At 40.0% G+C, this 25,431-nt stretch overlaps 1 protein-coding gene across 2 annotated transcripts; it reads right to left on the bottom strand.

The window, feature by feature from the left end:
* Positions 1 to 14,057: 14,057 nt before the first annotated feature.
* Positions 14,058 to 17,270, bottom strand: LOC148012290 (uncharacterized). Of its 2 annotated transcripts, XM_087669677.1 has the most exons (3): positions 17,127 to 17,270; positions 16,747 to 17,027; positions 14,058 to 16,595 (listed from the first exon to the last, which is right to left on the bottom strand). In XM_087669677.1, the coding sequence occupies exons 2-3, from the start codon at positions 16,981 to 16,983 to the stop codon at positions 16,497 to 16,499; spliced, it is 336 nt and encodes a 111-aa protein (XP_087525803.1). In that variant the 5' UTR covers positions 16,984 to 17,027; positions 17,127 to 17,270; the 3' UTR covers positions 14,058 to 16,496. The 2 variants fall into 2 exon arrangements, with proteins under 2 accessions (XP_087525803.1, XP_087525802.1); XM_087669676.1 differs by having other exon boundaries at positions 16,747 to 17,270.
* Positions 17,271 to 25,431: the final 8,161 nt, after the last annotated feature.

The following is a 25,431-nucleotide window of genomic DNA, read 5'->3' as shown; positions in this document are numbered from 1 at the left end:
CTTGCAAAGTTGCTCTCCACGGGCGACAGGAACATGCGACACTTGCCCCTCCACCGGTGCGCTACGTGCCCAGCCTCAAAAGGTGCGCGAAGAAGCGAGGCCCTAAGCGACACCGTCCCGGACGAAGGCCGAAGAATCCCCAGGCCAAGAAAGTCGAAACTCAAAGAAATGCACAATATGTGGCAACGCCAGTTGCACAGACCCCCAACGCACGCTCAGGCACTAGGTGCTCACGAAGTGACAAGGCGGCCCAAGATAGGGAAGAATTTAATGAATTGTTTGAAGACATTCTAGAAACGGTAGCGGCCCAGGACTACACCACTCATGTCCCGACTGACATGTTCCCTGCCCAGCCTCATGGGAGCCCCGTACCAGCACCGCCCTGGTCGCCTAGCCAACCAGACTCACCCCGCTTAGTAGCTATCGACTAGACCCCTATGACGTACAAGTAGCTCGACAAGTCAGCATGCCATAACTTTTTGTTTTAATGAGTGAAGGGGCAAGATCCCCACTTATACACATTTCCATTACCTCTCATTAATGTATGCGACCTTAACAAGCAATGAAATAGGCATCCCAATAGACATCATAGGATTCTGAGAAATTATGTCTTAACATGATTGCAGTTGTTTGATGTACTTAACGCAAGCGAGCATATACTCTCACGAAGTGACAAGTGGATGCAGGATGACACAGGTCCGTGCAAATGTGTCCAACGGCCAGGCCACCGCAATACCACCAACCACACATAAACCACAATACAGCCACGATTCGGAACACGAAAAATCACCCTTGCGAGTACCCACGTCGCACGAACCAAAGCATAGACATGGGCTACACTCTCTTGGGCCAAGCGCTACAGTGAGCTCACGACGAGTGTCCCCGGAATTGCACCAATATCGCAACAACGGCTCCCCTAACAACGAGGCTAGGGCACAATCATCATTGTCGTATCCATTTCTTGAGCCTTCCAAGCTTGACATTTCCCAGCCAAAAAGACTCATAGCCCCAGCATGTTGCAATGGTTGTACTTTGGAAAAAAAGAAGAAGAAGAAGAAGAAGAAGAAGAACATGCAAGAGAAGACACGACAACAAAGAACAGAGAAATAAGAAGCACCCATGATCACAGCACCGCACCTAGGGGTCCTTAAGTTAGGTGCGCCCAGTGACCTTGGTCTATTGGCTCCGTCCCTAGCATCACCCACAATAGTTCAGGGCACATCAAGGGCAGGACAGCCTTAGGGAGCTTGTCTCGTCTATGGTTAGACCTGTCACCCTGAACCATTCACACAATTCCCTCTTACACTCTGCCTTAACACCATGGCAATCAATTGGGGCATGCACCGCACGAATTCCCATGCACAGTATACCGTCCTCATCGCACCGGCACCATGTCTACCACCTAAGGATAGTACACTATCCCTGGGTTCTATCCTGCTACGTCGTGCAATCACAATACATAGGATGTTGCACCCACCTTCACGCATACTTCTTTCTGTCATAAACCACTTTGCTTCATCCACACGATATTACGAGAAACCGAGCTGCAGTCTTCTACCTACGTAACATCTAGGTATGCACGAGCACTCACATAATATCCGCACCAAAGTCTATACACAGTTTGGGTCCTCAAGTGCAAGACAATACTCCAGGCTTTCTTAGAGTTCGACCTGTCTCCCAAACTAATCCAAATATGTCTTGTGCATGCTACGAAGACTAGCACTACCCCTTAGGGAGAGACCACCCGAGAGGTTTTCCAATTGCAGGTATTCAAGCTCCAACGAAAGCGCTGTCAGCTCTACATCAATACTCAATTTTGAACTCTTGTCCTTTACTTCATCATGCAAACCACCAGAGAATCATCACGAGCAGGATCCACTATGAGCATCCCGTGCACACCAAACCCCGTGCCAGCCATGAGTGGCCATTCCCAACAACGAGTAGCCCTATCGCCACCTACACCAATCATATCACCAGCCAATCGGAACAGCACAGTGCCACCAATGCCCTTCCTCCGCACCAACACAAGAACTTCTCCAAGGCAAACCACAACAACCCTTCCACCTACGTCTTCGGTGCAAGCTCCGCATGCTACCTTCGACGCAGAGTGCCATGGGACTGGCACTCGTCTAGGAGGGGGTAATGTTAACCCCAACATGAAAAAAGAAAAAGGAAATAAAAAGACGCAGGGCAAAGGCAGAAAAAAGGTAGCTCGACTGAAGGAAGAAGAGGAGAAAAGGCCAAAAGCACAAGGGCAACCTTAAAAAGCCCAGGGCAAATGAAAAAGGGGGAAAGGTGAATTTTAAGATACAAAGGCACACCCTAAAATCTTGTAAAAGAGTGCTAGGTGGTGGAAAATCCGGAAAGCTAAAATAAAAGATAAAGACAAAGGCCAAGGGAAGAGAAATGGAAGACAAAGGCGCACAAGGAAAAGCGCAAGACAAAAGGTAGCTCGACTGAAGGAAGAAGAGGGGAAAAGGCCAAAATCACAAGGGCAACCTTAAAAAGCCCAGGGCAAATGAAAAAGGAAGAAATGTGAATTTCAATATACAAAGGCACACCCTAAAATCTTGTAAAAGAGTGCTAGGCGATCGAAAATCCGGAAAGCTAAAATAAAAGATAAAGACAAAGGCCAAGGCAAGAGAAATAGAAGACAAAGGCGCACAAGGAAAAGCGCAAGACAAAACTTTTGTAAAAGAGCGCAAGTGCATCATGGTTTAATTCAAGGAGCGCCGGGCTCTCACCCGTGCAACTTGTAAATGTAGACAGGCGGTGGAAAGGAAGCTAGGAAGAAAGAAGAACAATGGGAAAAGGGCCTAGGCTATAGCTGGCCATGTAAAAAAGGGAAAAAGGGGATGACCGCCCAAAAGGGATTTAGGGTTTTGTATATAAAGTTGAAAAGTGAATGAGAAGCTCATTCTTGTGTGTGGCCAAAAGTGGCTCTTCTCTTCTTCTTCTTCTTCTTCTTCTTCTTGCTTGCTTGAGCTTTTGCTTGAGAGAGAGAGTGTGAGAGTGTGAGGGAGTGAGTGTGTGAGGGTGAGGGACCGTGGGGTGGAGAAGCTCTCCATCTTCTCCTCTCTTCTTCTCTTCTCTTCTCTTCTCTTCTCTTCTCTTCTCTTGCTCGTGGCTATGGAGCGTGGAGCGTGGAGCTTGAGGATGGAGCTTGCTTGAAGCTTGCACTTGGATCATGGAGCTACCGGAGTGCGCGGGAGAGGAGGTGACTCGAACGGCATGGAGGTAAGCTCACTACACCCGTAGATATGGATGGCGCGTCGGCTATGTGAGAGGTAGCCATTAGTGCTCGGCTTGGAACGCTTGAAGCAATAAGCGGTCCGTGGGTCTTGGCGGTTGAGCGAAAGCTCCCACACAAGGGTCATTGCTTAAGCTATGAACCATATCAACACTTGTAGTAATGATGTTTTCATCTTTCATTATGCGACAAATTTACCACCACTAATGCTCCCTTGTCTTGTTCTCTCTCTCTCTCTCTTTGTGATGCACCACTTGTCACTCTTCTAGGCTGATCCACATGTCGGCTCTACACTACTTTGCTAGTTTATGCATCATCACACTACTGTTGCTATTGTTGCACCATTGTTATTGCTAGCAAGTGCCCTACCTACTTGCTTTGCTACCCTATTCCACACTTGTCAAAGCTTGCTTGCTTTGACACTATACCTACCCATAGGATTTGAGAGAGATAGAGAGGGACCATCATAGGGAAAAAGAGAAAGATAAAGAGAGTTTGTGTTGTTGTTGTGTGTGTTTTTCTATGAGGGTTGATGGATGCATGTGCTATTGCCACATGGCAAGCATTTCAAAAGCTTTTATTAATAAAAATGAAAGATTAATAATATAATTTAGATTTAATGTATCTATTAAGCAATAAATGTTACCTTGTTGTAAGAAATAAATAATTCCTAATTGTGAAAGTTAACAAATAACATGTATTTTAGAACACTTTAAAATATACTCCATAAGGTTTTATTGAGTATCACGTAGCCATTTCTTCAAAATTTTAGATGCATATACATTTCCACATGCAAATGTGAGTATATGTTTTGAATGTCAAACATGCTTTTCGAACATTGAAAAGATGAATAGTTTGATTTATTCTACTCTAGAAATAATATACAATTAATTATAAAAACTTGTGATTTCAATATGGCCTATCAAAAAGAATGAGAGAGTTTAAGATTTTATAAATGTTATGATATAACTAGTAAAACTTTCTTAACATCCTTGTTGACAATCTACTCATGAATGTTCAAGATCTTGCTCCTTCAAAAGTGTGTAGAGATAGTTGCTCCTCATATTTGAGGATTTTCATCTATGCTTATGTGAGTAGGGATTGTACACACAAAGAGGTGCATGTTTGTGTGATCATATTTGTGAGGATTGTACAAACACACACATGCACTAAGATTGTGCATTGTTGTGTATAAGGATCATTGTGTTTAGCTTATGTTGTGTGCACGAATATCATTATGTTTGGGTGTGTGTTGTGCACATTGGGAGTCTATATAGGGGTTTTGTTTGATTGTTTACCATATGAGGGTGCAAAGAGTTGGATTTTGTGTGTGTGTGTGTGTGTGTGTGTGACACTCTAATTGGCTCAAGATCTATGTAGAGAGAGAGAGAGAGAGAGAGAGAGAGAGAGAGAGAGAGAGAGAGAGAGAGAGAGAGAGAGAGAGAGAGAGAGAGAGAGAGAGAGAGAGAGAGAGAGAGAGCAAGTGGGAATGAAAGAGCGTGTGTGTGAGTGTGTGTGTATATGTGTGTACATGTGTGCATGCACGAAGATGTGTGTGTAGGTGTGTGCCTCAAATGAATTCATGTGATTGCAAGTTAATCCATATTTATTATCCAAAATTAACTCCCATAATAATCCTAACATAATTTGTTAGGTTACTCAAGTCATTCTCTAATGATAAATGATTTGGTACCATGAAGAGGTCGAATAATTGAACTTGAAGGCCTACACCTGTACAAATGTGATCATATATGCAAACACATGAGAGAATTCATGAACCTTCTTTGTATGTTTATGGTTGTTCAACATTGAAAAAATGATAAGAAGCCAAAGCTTGAAAGGGGTAAGCAAAAGTAGAGATGATGTGCCAAAAGGAAATATCATAAGGAAGTATTCAATTTTTAATACCTAGCTTAATTGGTTGAAGTGTACATACTAGGAGGTCTCAAAGATTATTGGACACCGCATGAGCACATATCCAAGGTCTTAGGCTATGAGTTTGAAAAAATTTAAAAAGAGAAATTGGAAATTGTTTTTGGTAAAAGTTGAAGAATTATGAAGGAAAAGTATCTGCATGGAAGAAAGCTATAAAAGTGGATACTCTCGACGATAGTATGATGGGGATGCATAGCAAGAGGAACAAGATAAAATTTGTTTTTTACGACTTTATGTGGGGCTTCCATGGCTTTTGCAGGAGTTCATATATGGCTATAGTCAACATGACAAGATTGAAGTTGTATGTGTATTCAAAGGTTTAAGGAGTCGAGTTTGGAGGGGGGGTGATTATATCAGTTACGATTGAGAGAGCAGAAGCTATGAAGCTAGTACAACTTGTCAGAGATTCCTTGAGAGGATTTGCAGTCCAATGCAGTGCATGTTGGAATGCATTATGGAGGTTGGATGGTAGCATGATGGGTAGATTGTTGAATGAGTTCTTTGGGGTTGCTAGCCTAATTCTAAGAGAGCTGGTCATCACCAGGATGGAGAGAGAAGTTGATGTATAGGATGATGACACTAGTTGAAGCATAGATTGCAGTGTGGATTATCTTGAAGCTACTAGTGTGTTTGTCGTGGTGGAGGACTAACTATGCGATATCATAATTGTCCCGTGATTCAATTTTGTTGGTTTTGATTGCCATGTGAATAATGGAGGGAAAGTTAAAGAGCTTGAAGATTGGCGTGCATATGTGATAATAGGATCATTGATCAAAGCAAGTATGCTTGGGATCTATTTTGAGGAGAAAACATCACTATCTTTTGAGGGTTGGTATTGAAGTACGAAGGTTTTCATGAATCAGGAGTTGGATGGCGTGTATGGCTTTGTGGCACTATTGCCATGGGATGAACCATCGTTTTGAAGGTGTTCATATTGCAGATGTCGGTTCTCTATGTATTGGTGGAAGAGATAATAATTTTGACCTTAGGTATTGGACTAGAGAGTAGAGCTTGAAGTGTTTTGGCCATGTGGTATTTTTAAGGAGGCATAATCTAAATAGTTGCTATAAGTGTATGGGATTTGGAGTGGTTTCATCATAGTAAGAGGATGACCATTATATGAAAACGATACTTGTCAATTTCATAGCATACAACTATAAGTGGTTGGCCATTATCATCGAAAGCAAAGTGGGGCAGTTTATAACAACTGAAAATTGGAATCGTGAGCCTTAGCTAACAGATGTGCTATGTTGCTAGAAGTGATGCTCTTGAAGTGAGAAGTCAAGGGCTATTGACAATCAATGCTCCATGCAATTTCAAGTGCATCTAGTTTGGGAGAGATTTTTGATACTATGTAGATGTCAAGCTTTAGTTTATGGAGTTGTTTTTTCCATTTGAAATAGATCATTGTGAAGGGTAGTGAGAGGTTTGTCCTTATGTGTAGAGACTAATGAACTCTTGTTGGGTGGCTAGGTGGTGGTATTGGGATAGTTAGTATCAATTTGTCATGTCTCTTTGCAGCTAAGAGGAAGTTAGCAAGATTGTTGTTACTCAAATTTAGGTTACCAAAGGCTAGCATTAAGCCATGAACCTTAACCAGTGCTCCTTTTCTCTTGTGATTTCGGGTTGTGTAAGAGGTTTATCCTCGATCACTGCTCGTGTGATAGCGTCAAAATAGAATTCTTAGTTTTTTCTACTTTGGTTAGATCTTTTAAGGAACCTTCGCAAACCCCCTAATAATAATAATAATAATAATAATAAAAGAAATACCAACCATATGACTAGTAGAGACAAATAAGGTCTAAAGGCCATATGACATGATTGTTACATAATAAAAATGATTCTCTTGAATATGAGAGAATAACTTTAAGTAAGAGCTAGCCTAACTCAACTTACATGATAAATATTCTAAGTTAAAGATTAAAAGGTCACCACAATATCTCAAAGATCTCATATCAAAAACCATGTAGGATTAGAGCTATGGACTCCTTGTAAGTTGGGATTTAAAAAAAAACAATAATAATGGCAAAATGTTAATAACATTGATAATCTTTACTATTAGTTAAGGGGGAGTGGGGATGGGTGCCATGTGGTAGTCTCCACGCTCCCCCCCCCCCCCCCCCCCCCACACACACACACACACACACAAAAAGAAATGAAAACTGAGGGTGGGTGCCACACATCAATCACCACCCCCCCTCAAGAATTTGCTATCAATCCAATTTGTACAACCTACATCCATCTCCCCTTGGGAATTTTGCTATTGATCCAATTTGTGTACGACATATATCCACCCGCTGACTATTTAACTGAGCCCCAAGCCTAGACCATCCTAGTGGCTGCCACCTTGATTGCATCGGCCACATGCTTATTGCCTCGCCCGCCGCCACCCTAGGGATTGGCCCTTGATCATTTTATTAGCCATAGGCTAGCTAGTGACCATGTTGGCCACATGCCACATAGGACCGCTCATATGAGCTATCTATCCCTCAACCAATTTCATGCCACTACCTCCCCAGGCCTGAGGCCCACCTCACAACACTTTTATTGGGCCAACTCTAAGGCCTCCAACTCCCATCCAATTTCGATGAAAAATATCGACAATGCAAATAGTGACACTATTTGCAATATCGATATCAACAAAAATAGTGACATTTCTTTGAGAAAAAAAATACAAAAAACCCAAGTGTAGCATTTCTCAAAACCATTTGCAAAAGAGAAAAAAAGAGAGAGTGAGAGAGCTCAAAGCTTTGAGAGAGAGAGGGAGAGAAAGAGAGGGAGAGCTCATCACTGCCTTTGCTGCTACTACTGCCATACGTGAAGAAGGAGAAGAGAGGGAAGCCGTGAAAGAGATGTGCAAAGGGTTTTATCTATAAGCCTTTGAGGTACGTACCTTGCCTCTTCTTGCTTTATTTTTGTGCTTTCTTATTTTCTTTCTTTGTTTTTATTTGTGGAGAGATGCATTGAGAGGGAGGAAGGGAGGGAGGGAAATAGAGAAAAGAAGGGAGAGAGAGAGGAAGAGAGAAAGAGAAGGGAACAAAGAGGGAGAGAGAGGGAGGGGAAGAGAAATAGACAGACAAAGAGAGGGGTGAGGAAGAAACAAAGAGAGAGGAAGGGAAAGAAACAAAGAGAGAGAGAGAGAGAGAGAGAGAGCGAGAGAGAGAGAGAGAGGGGTGGGGAGAGAAATAGAGGGAGGAGAGACAAATAAAGACATGCAGGACAAGAGAGAAAAAATAGAGAAAGAGAGACAAAGGGAAAGATAAAAATAGAGAGTGAGAGGGAGGGAGAAAGAAATAGAGAAACAATGAGAGAATGAGAAAGAGGGAAAATAGAGAAAAGTAGAGGAAGAAGGGGGAGAGAAAGATAAAGAGAGGGAGGGAGAAATTGCTTTCCATTTCTTTGTTTTTTAAGTTTTTTATTTTATCTCTTTACTTTGGTTTCTAGAGAGATGCATTGAGTGAGAGGGGGAGAGGGAGGGAGAGAGAAATAGAGAGAAGAAGGGAGGGAGAGAAAGAATAAGAGAAATAAAAAGGGGGAGAGAGGGGGCTTCATGAAAAATAGAGAGACAGAAAGGGGGAGGGGAAGAGAAACAGAGAGATAGAGAGAGGGAAGGTGAGGGAGAGAAACAATGAGAGAGAGAGAGAGAGAGAGAGAGAGAGAGAGAGAGAGAGAGAGAGAGAGAGAGAGAGAGAGAGAGAGGAAAACAAAGAAAGAAAAAGAAAGAGAGAAAGAGGGGTGCGAAGAGAAATAGAGATAGAGGAGATATAAAAATAGAGGGGGAGAGAGAAGGAAGGGAGAGAGAGGGGACTTCATGAAAAATAGGGAAAAGAGACGAAGAGAGAAATAGAAGGAAGGGGGAGAGAAAGGAAGAGACAAAAAGAGAGATGGAGAAAAATTTTATATATATATATATATATAGAGAGAGAGAGAGAGAGAAAGAGAGGAAAAAAGAAAAAAGAGAAAATAAAAAATATATATAGAACTAGAGTAATGGAGAGAAATATAAAAATAGAGAGCAAGAGAGAGGAAGAGACAAATAGGGAAACAAAAAGAGAATGAGAGAGGGAGGGAGGGAGACATTGCTTTCTATTTCTTTGTTTTTTAAGTTTCTTATTTTTTCTCTTTACTTTTGTTTGTGGAGAGATGGATAAGAAAGAAATATAGAGGGAAAGGAACACAAACACAGAGATAGAGAGAAATATAAAAATAGAGTAAGAGAGAGAGAGAGAGAGAGTAATGGAGGGAAAGAGTGAGAGGAAGGGAAGAAAGAAAAGTAGAGAGAGATGGGGGAAGAGAAACAATGAGAGAAACAAAAGCATATTATCTGTTATAACATAGATGAAATGGACAACAATGATGGCTGTGACATTCAAGATAATGAGCTGTCTCAATTAGCATGTTCTATCTAAATGCAAGTTGGCAATTTGAAGAAATCATCGCTTGTCTATAGACCACGTATAATGCTTCGATGAGTTTCAATCGGAAATCATTGACCAAGAAATCTTAGACTTTGAGCTAATAGTAAGAAAAGCATGTATCAATCATGCTTTACATTCAAACAGTAATTGAATATCATATACAATAATATTTACCTTGGAAATGTCTATAGAGAGATGCCATTTCATCCCAAGGAATGCACTTGGGCATGCAAAGGATGGATTGTCTAAGTCAATAAACCCATTGAAGGAGACACCGCTAACAATGCCCTCAACACCAGAAGAGATGATGGGCTTTTCAGACCTTCCTCCAATCTTGGAGCCCAAGATGAAGGCAGTGATCAATGCATTATTGCCCATGAATATCAGGACATCTTATCTATTGAGAGAGAAGATGTCCATACCATTATATGATGGGTGTCGAGTATCTCACTTAAAGATGCTACTTGTGCTCCTAAGTGTACATGCAAAGTATGGATGGAGCAATGTGAGTATAATCGAGTTGTTCAGATACATTCTATGCTCATTTGTCTTTGACTCCATTATAAAAATGATTTTTATACTCTTTAAAGGTGCTTGGGTTTTCTTTTTAGGATAATAAATTATCACATGCTATCACTTGAAAACATGATGTCCAAGACTCGTGATGATGCATGATTCGTATTACAAAAGCTTGTTGGCATGGACTACAACATTTGTGCATATGTCAATAATTGTGTGCTATTTTGAGGAGACTACGAGACTATGGAGACATGTTCGAAGTGTGATATTCATAGGTATTGACAAGACTTGCAAGGGCAAACTGTCTTTCAAAAGGTTCTTAGACACTTTTCACTTATACCATATATACATCAGATGTTTTATACGTTAGATATGGTGAGCTTGACAATGTGACATACACAAAATAGATCCACAAATGGAGTCCAACGAGTACTAGCAAACTCATGCGCATAGAGTCCTTATGGAAGATATGAGCATGTTGATCGACAATTCACTGATATACAAGCCATTCTTATATGGACCATGTATAACTTTATGAGATTTGGAGAGTCCTCATATAGTATATAAAGGGCACGTCGCTTTCTTGCTAGAAGTCCATGAATTGAGGGCAGATTTTCTTGGATAACCTTTAGTACAAATGAATGTTCAAAGCTAGTACGAGTGGAAAATGGTCCACTAGGAGTCGCTTCCAAGAAGAATACGACAGTTTTTAATTTTCTATGAGTTGCTTTATTGGATCCACTCACAGATCAACCATTTGTTGGATTCCATTGCATATTTTCAAGAATGTGAGCAGCTTATTATGGGACCATATCACAGGAAAGAGAGACACTGTGGAGGCATGAATGGATTTGAAGGAGATAGGCAAGATGGAGGTGCTTTGGCTAGAGTCTCTGGTCATATGCAACTACCTTGTGCTTCTTAGGTTCTATTCACTAAAGAAGAGCACATGGTGAAGTAAACTATCAAGTCTACTATTTGCATCCCGATGGGTATGATGTGCTCTCTCATGTCTACTTTTTCTAAAGATGACCAACTAAGAGGTCTAAAATCCCATGATTGGCACAAGATATGCCATGTTTATCCCAGTCTTAATAACAAGTATAATTAGTATTTCACTATTTTGTGTCGATTCATAAAATCTTTATAAAAAATGGATTAAGAAAAATAAGCATTCTTTTAGCAGTGGCACCTGTTGCCCTAATCTATCCAATATATTAGTATTGTTAGAATTAGATTAATAGTAGAGTAACAAAGAAAATAAGAAAGCCATCATAACAAATAGAGATATTACAAAATCCTCTCGGTAGGTCCTACGGCCACTATTCCCAAGGTGATGCGTGACTTTCCCCTCTAGTCATATCCACATTGCCTCTTCTTGCTACCACCATCATTGTGGAGAGGAAGTTGTCTCCTCTCTAAGCTTCCTCCAATCCTCCTAATCTAGTCATTCAAGCTTTCATGTGTTATTCTTTACTGCCATCCATATATCTAATCATCCGTAGAATATATAGCCATGCATGTTCTCCATCATCCATCCTATAGATGAATGATCAAATTTACAGAAGATACTAGGAACTCCTCATGCAAAGATACTATCATATAGTCCTTACTAGCTTGTGGTATGTTTTCTAGTTGTCCAATACATTGTGCTAAAGAGATGTTGGTGCAACTCACCCATATGTACTATAAGTCTCTTCCCATGATTATTCATGTACATAGTACTATTGAACCTCTCCACCAAGTGTCTATAGCATGGTGGGTTATGTCTAGTATGCACCCTCTTCCACCTAAGAGCATGCTCCTAAGCATAACCAACACATCCTTGTACATCTCATATACCTATAGGAGTGCCACCTGTAGATAGCTAAGCAAAACCTAGCATCATGGGACTAGAAGTGACTATAGGTATAACTAGTATGGGTGATGGGCATCCACTTGATTGATGGTGGGAAGAGGGCACTACATTTATATCTCTACAACAACTACTAAAGCCACCCCTCCTAGAACTGCAAATGGAGCAAGGAGTACCAACTCACCATGACGTAAGATGAGAAGAGAAAGTCTTTGACTCTCTATAGCATCCACTATATCCACCAGTTGAGCAAGGCATACTTGAGCCTCCTCTCTCTATGGCCAACCTAGAGCATCAACTCCACCTATTGGAGATTGATACATCAGAGCACACCAAGGTAGAATGTGAGGATATCCACCAAGACAACTTTGCATCTACCATGTCTTTAAAGCATGCCATCTAACCTAGAGACATATGCATAAAAATCTTCTTTAGCTCCTTATTTGTGAATGGTTTGCTCCTACTGCTCTCTAGACCAAGTTTAAAGATCTGCACAATCAGATATAGATGTTAGGACATTCAATATATAGGTGAAAGTGAAGTACAATGACAACATGTATATGTGGAGTTGCAAATAAGTTCAAAAATTTGTAATTAAGTGCCAACATAACCAAGGGGTCAATGACTCTAACAACAAGTTATCGTAAATCCTATCGCTTCTACAGTTCCATAACTTCATCTTGGCATAGCTCACTATACATCAAAAGCTCTATAGAGAAGTCTTCACAAAAAGAAGAGTCTAACTCTCTCTCAATGAATACTTGTACACGTGTCTCTCCCACTGGTTCTGTTGGATTTTCCATGCTTGTTTCCTCCACATGTCATAAGCCTTCCTCAACCTCCGCTGCTTACAAGTCTCTCTCTAAATAATTTCATGCTCTCCTCGTCCACACTAAGGATATTTCTTTTATCATATACTCAAGCCATCAAAGGTGTTAGACACATAACATACAAGTTCAACCCATTGAAGGGCGTAAGCCTCCACACCCTTCTAAGTCTCCACTTCTAGGTTCGCATCTTAGTTCTAGGATACTTCCTTCTCCAATACTCCATAGCTTTGATCAAGGTAAGGTGTTGATATGATTGCAAATCTACTCTTCTCTTAGAGTCCCGAAGACATTTTCCCACCTTACTTTGAAGGAACTTGAGCAATGTCAATGGTTTATTTATATGAGGTGGGCCATGAATCCTTCTTTCTAGCCATTACTATCACAAGCCACTACTTTTCCCTATCAATGAGGGCCCAATTCTGAGAGATCTCCTTCCCTAACCAATGGAGCGGAATCAGATGTGGTGCAACACTAGAGACAACTTTCCATTGACGTTGAGTGGCACAAACATGCTGTCAAAGGTCTTATCACAGGTCGAGATAGATTGCTACAAAGACATGTCACACCCCCTCCCATCATTAGAGTTGTACAAATATGCTTCTTTGATAAGAGATTTCCAAGCGATGACTAATCCATCGACCACATCAAATGCTATAACTTTGGCTGTAATGGCATTACTAACGAGGAAAGCTTTCCACTCTAGCCTTGGCCATCGTCCACCCTTAATGGGACACTCAACTGTGAGATGTTTGCTAATAAGAGCCCATAGTTGATCAAAATACACCGTATTGAGAAGCTTCAAAAGGAGCCTGTTAGATTTGAGCTGAAGTGGCTCTACTCCTAAACCCCCCTCTTTCCTATCGACTGTAATTACATCCCAAGAAATAGCATGCTCGGACTGTCCTTCCTGTTTCACCCACAAAAAATTCCTCAATATCCTTTCCAAACAGCTCCATGATGTCTTATTGAAGGCAAAGATGCTGGCAACAACAAAGACCACTAAGGCAACTAGCATTAATATTAATATTAAAAATTTTCCTCCAAATGAAGCAGTGACCTGGCTCCACTTTTGTACGTAAATTTTATCTTGCTTTTAAGCCAGTAAAATGGGGTGTTTCCCAGCCCAAGCAAGCAACCTAGATAATGAAAAACCTCTTTCTTTCCAATTATCTCAAGATCATAAACAGTAAAAAAGGGTGGGGGATCATCATAACCCAAATAAAGCAGCTCGAATTTGCAGTGGTTGACAATGGAGCCAAAGAGATCAGAAAATGGCTGATATGTTTCCATGAATTTATGTAAATGATCTTTTTTGGCATGAACAACATTAGAGTTGTGGTCTGCAAAACATTGAGCAGTGAAGTGTTGGCCATTGGGAAGGCAGAAACTTCTTGGCAAGGCTGGATTATGCGGGCCAATAGAGTTTTCACCCGGAATGCTAATGCCCTTGTAGCTAACTTAAAAGATATATTGAGCATTGTTAACAGTCTCTAGTGTGTTAGCTTGAGTCTCGCTAGTGCCTTTGGAATGACCTTGACTGTCCTTATGTTTACACCCTTGCTGAGGCAGTAGTTAATGCAGGCTGTGAAGTCATGCCCACAATTCTCCCATAGGCTTTAAAGAGTTCTGGTACCATACCATCAATACCTAGGTATTTCCCATCTCTCACCTTCACCAGAGCAAAATGGAGTTTATCTTTAGTCAAAGGTGTGCCAATACTAACAGCCTCCTCCTTAGTAACCTTGGGGCCATAACCTTCAAAGAATTCAACCACTTTTTTTTAATAGTTGTAGACTTTATTGTAGTCGTGCTCTACAGTAGGAGGAGCCATATGATGCCAGAAATTTTTCAGAATCTCGTCACCATGTGTATGGGTAACCCCTTGGTCATCCTCTATGCAACTGATCGTGTCTCTCCTCTCTTTTCTTTCAAGGTGTTGAAACAAAATGCCGATGGGGCATCTCCTGCTGCTTCCCAACAAGCCCTGATTTGTATATTTGCAGCTTCTACTCAGTTTCACTCCTCCTTTGCCAGGAAGCTTTTACATTCTTGCAAAAGCGTAAGAAACATAGTATCACCATTAGTCATACGAATAGCAGATAACAGATCTGATCTGATCCTGGTGGCATTAGTCACATCTCTTCTTCTTGTCATGGAAAGTGTTCTGCTATGTTGCTTTACTACTTGGGTTATGGCCCACCTTGTCAATGGGTCTTCTTGTTCCTCCTTGGCAGCATCTCACATGCTACGTAGCTTCTTAACGAAGTGAGGATTATCTAGAAATAAGCATTAAGGTGAAACAATGGCAGTCCATCAGTAGAATGTTTACATGTGACAATACGCAAGACAAACTGTAAAGGGCAATGATCTTTAGCTGTGACATGACATCAGCAATCAAACAAACTGTAGTATCATGAGTACAGCTACCTTGATTGGTGTATACTCTTTCTAACCTTGCAACTCTCCAATGCCCCCCTAATTGATGATAATGCCAAGTGTACAGTGGGGGATTATCTTCAATACGAATAAGAGCCATATCCTAAAGATGATGGGAAGTTTGCAGTAAGTTCCAAGCATCCTTCTCCACTCCTGTAGATGCCTAACCACCCTATGACCTATCGTCAGCCTCTGTGATCATATTCCAGTCATCTAACATCATGGGGCATTTTGCATTTAACATGCCCTGTAGAAAAATCCATTGATTTGCCCTGCTTGCTCAACTGTTATTAGCGTAAGCAGAAACAATGGCCAAGTTGTTGCATGATGATTCAATAGCAACAGCTATTATTGATCCTTCATCTCTTGACCGTGCAAATCAGGGCTCAAGATCTCTATGTAAAATCAACATAGTACCACCCCTTCCTCTCTGACCCTCGCCAAAGGTAGAATAGCCTAGGACTTGAAAGGCAAGAGCTTCCTCCTCTCCAACTTTCGTTTCTTGTAAAGCAAGGATTTGTGGCTTCCTCTTCCTGATAACTGAGTATAGAACTTCCTTCTTCTTGTTTGAACATAATCCTCTAATATTCCAAGCAAGTGAAATAATTTTCTTGGATTTACTACTCATTTCAGAAGTAGCATTCCTCACACATCTCCTCCTGGCCCTTGATCGCTACATAGTAATTTCTGTCAACCAATGGTAAGTGGGTGAGATCCTTAATTAAAGGCCTTTTCCTACCCTTCTTGTCTTTCTGTAAACCCATCTTGGGGTTAAAATTCTCCTGATTTGGACCTATGAGCCGCATAGCACACCTGCCTCCTGATGCATTGGCTCCTTCTTGCTCTCTTTTACTTGATCATTAGGCTCCTTACCCTTTTTGTTTTTCTGTGTCTACTCTTTGGACAAATTAGTGGCCACTTGAGCTTCTTTAGTAGGACGAGTAGTTTCTTTTCCTTCACTCTCGAATCACTTAGGGCAGACCCTCGCATAATGGCCGTGTTGCTGTAAACATAACAGATATCAGGAAAAGAGCTACAACCATCTTGAATCCATTTGGATCAGTGAGCTGCAGCGCATCCGAGGGTTGTGACCTCCTATCCCACAGAATACCAGCTTTCGTGTCAGGTTTGAGGGCTTCACAAAATGTTGCAACATCTGGAACGTAAATCACCTTACCCAGGGCACTTGCTAGGGCTGCCACTTCACCATCAAGCCATGTTCGGAGGCTGGGGAAGGTTACCCAGATAAGGCACTAGAATTGAAGGACTGATTCTGGCGCAAAGGAAGGAGACCATGGCATGGTGAGGACAACATTGCCCCTGTACCCAACAGCGCAGGCTAAAATCCAATCCTGCTCATTACAAGAGCTAAGTAAACCCATGAAAAAGCCTTTGCCGATGAACTTAAACTCAACCAGCATAGCGTTGCCTGACAAGCTGCACAAAACTAGCGTTTAAACTCTTCCTCTCAGAAGGGGGAACACCCATGAAATAGAAGAAAACCTCGGCTATGGCAAAGTCAACACATCTTCTTCTGATCCTCCCGAACGAGATGTTAACTGTAGCTTTGAGTGATCGTTTGCCTTCTGCAGCTCCTTCAGTACGTCTTTGCTTGTTGATGGTGTATTGCTCCTTCATGATGGACTGTTCAACCTCTGTCAAGTTAGGGCCGGTGCCCTGTGAAACACTGACATAATCATGCTCCATTCTAGTAGCATCAATCGACGTGGAAGTAACCATCTGCGTCTGATGGACAAACGATGCAAAGCCGCGGTTTGTCGAGCCTGCATAAAACGCACAGCAACTCCGGGGGTAAGTGCCTGCTTGAAGTTCTCGATGGCGTTGAAGGAACTCAAGGCAAGAGACTAGAGTAAGGACCCAACAAGGTTGTCACTCCTTATGACAAATTCACAGCAACATATGTTGCACTGGTCTTTCCGCTTCTCTTGCTTTCTTTTGAAAATAGAAGCTTGCATATCTAATGCTCTTCACTCATTACAGGCACAACCACCATACTCGGCGAGGAATGAAACCTAGTACAAACAAGCTTTAGATTATGTGTTGTCTCACTAATGCAAATGAAATAACGTCAAAATATAATTAGCCTATAACCAACAAGATGTCTATATATTGTCATAGGTAAAAACTTGTATGCTTTTTCAAAATATTTGAATTAATTTTGAATAATCATTTACAATAAACTATAAAGAAAACACTAAACAAACATACATGCTAGCTGATGCACATGAAGTAGCACTATGCCAATGAGAAACACATAAGCATGCGTTTGAATAGGAAGAACAACAAACAAAGCTCTAAATATCCAAAACAAAAATTATCCAAACGATTAAACTTGATATCCTTTGAGAATATGGACCCCTCCACACTAACACCTTTGATACAAGCTCTAGCACCTAATGGCACCTTAAAGTTAACTCATAAACCGGATGAATTTGAGAAGAAGAAGCTATGAGTTGATCAATAGTTAATATAGACAACAAAGCAAACAATAAATAGAGCAAACATTTGTTGAAGTTTTGCATTTACAAACCTTGGAAATGCTCATGGAGAGAAACATTGTTGGAAGGATGCACACATAGGCCAAAAAAGATGCGAGGTCTCTAACAAGAGAGTCAAGATTCAGGAAACAGGAGAAAAGAGATAGAAGAGAAGAACACACTTCTTATCTGTAGCCACAGCTTTGTAGACCCAACCCTTGGTAATCCTAAGTTTTTAAAGACCCTAAATATTTTAAGAGTGTCAACTCTAAACCCTAAAGTTGTGTAGTTCGAAGTACTCTCCTTTCTTCCTTCTCGTCAATATCTTTAGTTATGCAAAACCCATTATTACTATAAAATACAAGACCCTACAAAACAAAACTAAAAACCTGCACTATTGCTTATCATGCGCCCTAATCATAATCATGCACTGATGATGAACATCATGGAATCATGTTCCACATTACTAAATTGGAGTTTGTAACGTTATTTCGTGTAGATGACTACAGCAATATTGGATGTTGTGAACACAAAAGATGATGATAGACCCCTTCTCTTCCTGAAACTTCATGCATACAAATGGAGATTTGATTGCAACTCAACTACACAATGTTCTTTTTCATCCACATCATCGACTCAACTACGCCAACTACCTTGACTTAATCCATAGTTATTAGTCGATGAGGATTTAAGAATCAATTGCAGTGTGCATGACAACATAGAATCCAAGTCTATTGGTTCATATGGCCTTAGAGAAAGAAGAGCTCGAGCCACCTTTAATTTCACAAGCTCTGACAGTACTAAAATCCAGGCTCCTGTGCCATGGATTGATTCTCTTTTGTTGATGAAGGAGATGTGACCATCTCTTTGTGATCTTACAAGCCATATTAGATAGTAAGAAAAAACTCATCTTGACTCCTCTTTTCTTTCTTGTAATCAAGTACCCTCCTCTACCCCCACCATACATGCTACCCCTCTTCCTCTTCCTCATCCCTCCCTATCACATGAAGAAAAAGTGTCCCAAAAACATGCTTTTTCCTCCCCCATCGAAGTATAGCCTTAGCAAAGGTCAAAATAGCCTTAGCTTTAATATATCTAAGATTTATCATTATCCTCTGACCATGCAACACTTATATTAAATGCATAAGAAAATAGGTACATATTTCTAGTTCCCTAGACTCACCCTTAGGACACTAGAGTATGTTTTTATTGAAATCACCTAACTAAAAGTCTCACTTATATATCAGAAGGATGTGTGCATAGGTTAAAAAAGACACAAGGTATCTGAAAAGTGAGTTAGAAAAGAGGAGAGAAGAGAAACAAAGGAAAACACATGAAGACCAAAAAGTGAAACTTCATCTATATTCAAAATCCTTAGGAAATTCAAGAATTGATACTAGTGTGAAGTCAAACACCCATTCATGTGACTCAAATAGTCCTTTTGATTAGTTCTCCACTTCACCTAGGCCCTTTATCTTCTAAGAGTGGTTGTGGTCTAACCAAAACCCTTGTAGTTTAACCATGATTAGGTTTGATTATATGGATCTCTTTCACATTCAAAGCTTCAACTTCGAGTTTTTCCTTTCTATCTCAAAGCATAAAACCTTATTAGATTGCTCCTAGCTCCAGTTTGCAATGATTTTTATTTATTTTAGATTAGGCCGACTCAAAATCTTTACCCCCCCTTCTTGCCAATAGAGGCATCCATATCTTAAAGTATCCACCCTTGTCATAGTAGCTTACTTTCAATCCTCTCTCACTCTAGTTGCACATAAACCAAACATACGACTTCTCACAAGGGGGATATAATTGAATGCACTAACTTATCTCTCTTCTTTTCTCATAATTGTATAGTTATTTCAAAGAGTAAGCCAACTTCTAATTTGCACTATAGCATACACATTAGGATGACCAGCACAAGGAGCCATTCCGTTCCTTCAACACTCCCTCTCCCATAACATGTGAACATGCCCATCATCATTCAATTTGGACTAGGAACAACTAGATTTCCTTTGAATAGTCACTGCAAGTTTATCAAACCACCTAAATTACTACCTTTGATGTTACTTCTAGAAATCAAGTAGCTCTCACTACCATCATCATGACAAGATTAGAAGCTTTGCATGTAATTTGGCACATTTTTGGATGGTCACTAAGGAGCAAGCTAGGTTCCATGTTATCAATCACATGATGATGCTACATATTAGCATGAAAGGCCATCACTAGAGCTGGTGCATGGAGTCATTCTATTCCCTCAATACTTCTTCAAACCCAATGTTTACACTTCTAGCTCTTCAAAGTTGATGGCCTTCAAAGTGTGAGTCTTCCTATGAGAAAGAACAACCTACCTTCCCACTATCAATGTTTGTCCAAAGTAGCTCCTAAAGATGATGGGTTCTCCCCCTTAATCAACATACTACCCTTGACACATGCAGTTTGGCCCGGCCTTGATATTTATTCACACTTTCCATCTCTTTCTTAGATCCATGCTACTAAAAATGATGCTTCCCTTTGAGTGATGAACTTGAATCGTTTTCAATAGTGTAAAGTTTCTCCCCTCCATGTGAACTAGAACTAGGGGAGAGGGGGCAGTTAAGGGGCTAGAAACCTTTTTTTTTTCATAGAAAAAAGAAAGAAAAAGAAAAACTATCGCCTACTACATCATGTCATCGTTGCCACCCTCTACCTCAAGAATCAAGCACACCTCACAATCATCACATTAGGATCATCACCTTGATGGCATTAAAGTTGCTATGAATTATACAAACAAATGTCATCAAAATAGCCTCAATGGAATCACTAGCAATGAGAGGGAGATTTTGATGTAGCAATGGCCCGAATAGTAGCCTTTACAAGGCTATATAAGCCTTTGCTAAAGGCTAAATTGGCTAGTCTTCTCATTTATTTGCAACATTGGGCATGAGAGAGAGAGAGAGAGAGAGAGAGAGAGAGAGAGAGAGAGAGAGAGAGAGAGAGAGAGAGAGAGAGAGAGAGAGAGAGAGAGAGAGAGAGAGAGAGAGAGAGAGAGAGAGAGAGAGAGAGAGAGAGAGAGAGAGAGAGGGGGGGGGGAGACAAAGAGGAAGAGAGAGAAAGAGAGTGGTAGAGATAGGTGGAAATGAGAGGAACACACACACACACACAGGGGAAGACTATGCAAAGAAGGAGAGTGAAGAGGGAGAGGAGGAAAAGAAGGGAAGAGGGAATAGAAAAGTAGGGGAGGAGATGAAGATTAGAGAAGATAAAGAAAGAGGCATAGAGAGTAAAAGAGGTAGGGAAAGAGTAGAAGGGAGGAAGAGAAGAAGGATAGGAGGAAGAGGATAAGTGAGGAAGGAAGAAGAGATAGTAAGAAGGAGAAGAGAGAGAAATATAGATAGAGAGAGTAAGAGGTAGAGATAGAGAATAACAATAGAGCAAGAGAGAGAGGATGGAAGATTGAATCATACAAAAGAGGAGGTAGAAGCAAAGAGCTACCAAAAAAAGAAATCAAGTTCAAGGATAGCCCTATGATGACACTTCAAGCCTTCTACGCCATCAAAGAAACTCTCATCAAATCCATACATTGCAAGGAATCCCTAGGTACTTTGCTAGTTCTTATTCTTGGTTTCTACTTCATTTTGGTTGGACCCACAATGGGTTAGAATTATTAAGATGAGATGAAGATACTAGATGAAGCTCATCAATAACTAATTTAACAAGTCTTGCATAAAAATAATGGAATGATCACTCATTAAAGTACATGTTATTCAAGAAGTTGGGAGGAAGAGAGCATGCATGGATTGTGTATAAAAAAGTAAGGTGTTGAATCATTTGGAAAGAAGCTTGTAATGTAAAGAAAGCCTAGATATATTTATATAAACACAGGATCTAAATCCTAGAAGAGTAGCATGTGTCACTTTGTAATTGCACTTGTAATTGCACTCCAAGGAAGAATACGTTATTTGTTGCAGGTTGCATCTTCTTTTGCAAAGTATTCAGAGGTTATTATTTTGGTTGTTGACTTGCCTTTTTTTAAAAAGAAAAGACATTTGGGGGAAAATAGATTTCCTTCCTATCCAAGATAAGTTGGTGATTTGTATGGAATACTCAAAATGGTTATTTAGATTGATGCTAAGAAAAAGGAATGTTTTCTAGCTGATGATGATAGGTTGATTGCTTGGTTCTGTATTTGCATAAAAGTTATTGTGCCCTCATGCGTGGATCTATGGTTATGCACTAAACCTCTCGAGGGTTAACAGCGAGAACCCTTCACCAAGGGGATAATTCCACCATGTTGGTGGCTAGAACTGGGCCCACATATGAGAGGTATGTCTGAAGGAAGGACAATAGTCTAGGAGGTGACAAGGGTGCCAAGGAGGCTCTGGCCATAAATCCCTTGGATCTATCAACTAACCCTTACGAGCCAAGTATGGACTTCCCAAAAGGCATTGATACTAAATAAGGGTAGATTGGTGGATCTTGTGCCATGCAATTTGGACACAAGTCTTGGATTAAGGGGACGTAAAGCTAGGGTGGCATTGTACCTCGGAGAAGGTGCAATATAAATACATTATTTTATAATTAATTTGATGTTGTCTTTGTGTCTATAATAGTAAATTATGTCAATGAACTAATATTAATGGCTAATTAAGAAAGCTCTCTTCACATGTCAAACATAAATATGTTAGGATAATTAAATAACTAAAATACACCCTTGAGTGGGAGGGCGAAACCCCCAATAGGTCTATTCTACGGATGGGTGGTCTTGGTGAGCTGAGAGATTTTCTTCAAGGTGCTAGAATTGGAAGAACACCAAATACATGATTACATATTGTATTGTCTTAGATCTCGATCAATGGGATTTTAGGGGACCAAGTTCAAGACTATCATAAAAGAAATAGCCTAATTGATATGATCTTGATTGGTAGTCACCTTCACTAAACATGGATGCTAAGTTTTAAGAAAATAAATCTCTATTGAAGCAAATCACGTCACCTGAGTTCACAAGAAAATGATCTAGTATTGAGACTGAAGTGAAATTTTGGCTTGAAACTCTTGAGGACTATTTTAAATTTCCAAGAATAAGTGCAACTAACAAGGCTATGATTTCCAAGTTGAAGCTAGTAGGTAAGACATGCTTATGGTGGAAGGAGTGGTAGCAAGACAATGCTACCATCCAAACCCTTGTGAGCTGGGAAGATATCAATAAGGCTATACCACAAAGATACTCACCACCTTTCTAGCGTACCATTAAGATGAACAAGTTCTTTACATTGCACCAATTAGGATTATTTGTGGAGACCTATTATTCTCAGTTTTTGACCCTTCAAAAATGTGCATAGCCTATGAATATTACCCAAGAAGTAGCCAAATTCTTCCATGGACTAAATCAACAATTATTAGACACTAGTATAGAGTCCCTAAGGCTGATTGACTTGTAAGTTGCTCTTATATGGGCCGATCGGGCATAATGGAGATCAACTCTTGAAGATAACTACTTCTTACTGAGCATTGAAGAAGACTGTGATAACTCAAAGGACCAATAAAGGAAGTGTCATGAGTATGATGAGATAGGGTACATTCGAAATAGATGCCTTAGTCGTCAAAATTTCCTTTGCAACGAGCTAGAATATATCCAAGTTGATTGCCTTGAGTTTGATTAAGAAGAGGAGAAATCAACAACAAAGTAAAGCCACACAAGTTCAACATTCAGTTTTCATCAAGAATTAGACAGTGATGAAGACCTAGAGCCCATTGAAATCTTTGAGGATGATTAGAAGTCTTAGAAAACTCATCATAAGATGTAATAAGCTCTAAACTTGTAATGATTTTCCACTATTGCAATAACAATTGAAGCACTACATTGCAATAAAATTTTCATTGATTATATTAAGTGTCTTGGAGTTTGAGTGCTTCTACATGATCAAAGTTGTGCAATAGAAGGGTTAACCCATAAATTCTACAATACAAATTTATATTTTAGATTCTTGTCACATTAGGGGAGTTTTGAGGTCTTGAAAATGCCCTATAAGCAATCCTAGAGAGAGAAAATATTTTAGGAAATAAAATTGTTTTTTAGATTTCTAAATATTTTATATTTTGATAAGTAAATAAATAAAAAATTATTAATAAGTCATTGTCACTCTCTTCTTTCTTTCCCATGCTCACTAGTTTCTTCTTTATTTTTCTTCTTATTTCTAATTCACATAGTTTTTCAATCCAATCTTCTTATCACATCCTTAGCTATGGATCAGTCATCCAATGATCTCTATAGCTCTAGTAAAAGACCTCTCTATCATCTTCGTATTAAGTTGGATAAACATTGAGTATGAACCAATTAGAAAGAGAAAAAAACCCATAACTATTACAAAGTCTACGAAATATATACTCAAGTTTGAAGGAAAGAAGAATCTTGATCTTGGGTTAGATGGTAGTCTATATCCCAAAGATTATAGCAAAAATAGCACTCCACCTTTCTATAATAACTCTTCATTCATGAGGTTCATTGGTGATGGTTATAATGGGTTTCTGGGTTATACAGTTAACTTCGTTGCAGAAAAGGATGTCCTCATATTGGAGAACCATCTTTTATCAAAACATAATGACAGGTTGTTGCAGAAGCTAGAGGGTTGTCAATAGAGGATTCATTCGTTGGAGAAACACATCAAATCTTATCAATGAAAGAAAACTATTTTAGGCCTTCAAAATCAACAAAAGGCTCTTAAAAATATTGATAGTCTCAAATGAGGAGGAGGTGCCTATAGTAAAAGAATCCACTATAAGGGTACACACATATAGCGATGCTAAGTAGTGACGTTTTTTTTTCGGCATCGCTATTTACGTCACTAATCCTCGAAATATTTTAAGTCAAAAAATGCGTCAGTCGCTAAAAATGTCGCTATTAGCGTCGCTATTTAGAGATGCAAATAGCGATGTAAATAGCGACGCGACGCAGATAGCGACGCTAATAGCGACGACTTACTCTGGTAACATTTCGCGGAAACCCGAATGTTTCTTTCAAATGCGCGCGAACTGCAGAAGCAAGGCGAAGGCGGAGAGAAAGAGAAAGGGAGGTGAGCAAGAGAGGGAGGTGAGCAAGGAAGAAAGCCACGAGCCGCACACGAGGAGAGGAGCGTCACCCGCACAAAGTGGTCGTGGAAGAAGAAGAGAGGACGACGATATGCCTTGTTTTGGTTTCTTTACAATCTTTGTTTTGCTTTGCAATGTAGGTTAGAAAGTGTTGGTTTCTCTTCGATCTTTGTGTTGCTTTGTGTTGCTTTGCAATGTAGGTTAGGAAGTGTTGAAAGAGAGAGAAATGGAAGCGAGTGTTTTCAAATTTTTTCTTGTATTGTTTTTTATTCTTTGCAATGTAGGTTAGAAAGTGTTGGTTTTTCTTCAGTCTTTGTGTTGCTTTAATTTGCAATGTAGGTTAGGAAGTGTTGAAAGAGAGAAATGGAAGAGAGTGTTTTTATATTTTTTCTTGTGTTGGTTCTCTTCAATCTTGAAATGTATATAGGGTAGGAAGTGTTGAAAGAAAGAGAAATGGAAAGGAGTGTGAAGGGGGATGCTTGTTTTGCTTGATTATAATTTTAGAGAGAGAGTGAGAGAGATAGAGACGTAGAGAAAGAGAAATGGGATGCTTGTTTTGTTTGGATTGCATCTTTTGCAAGATCTTTCTAAACTACATTTTCATCCACAATGTATTTCTAGATGT

Source organism: Lygodium microphyllum, chromosome 27, assembly GCF_053477565.2.
Source record: "Lygodium microphyllum isolate KBCC chromosome 27, Lygodium_microphyllum_v1.1.10, whole genome shotgun sequence".
Classification (NCBI taxonomy): domain Eukaryota; kingdom Viridiplantae; phylum Streptophyta; class Polypodiopsida; order Schizaeales; family Lygodiaceae; genus Lygodium; species Lygodium microphyllum.
The sequence above is the reverse complement of the archived record's forward strand: the minus strand, read 5'-3'. Positions and strand labels throughout refer to the sequence as shown.

Coding starts and splice junctions, on each gene's coding strand:
- LOC148012290 (XM_087669676.1), bottom strand. CDS start 16,983: ATGGTTACTTCCACGTCGATTGATGCTACTAGAATGGAGCATGATTAT. Junction 16,596..16,746: donor TTGACTTTGCCATAGCCGAG/GTTTTCTTCTAT, acceptor TGTAATGAGCAG/GATTGGATTTTAGCCTGCGC.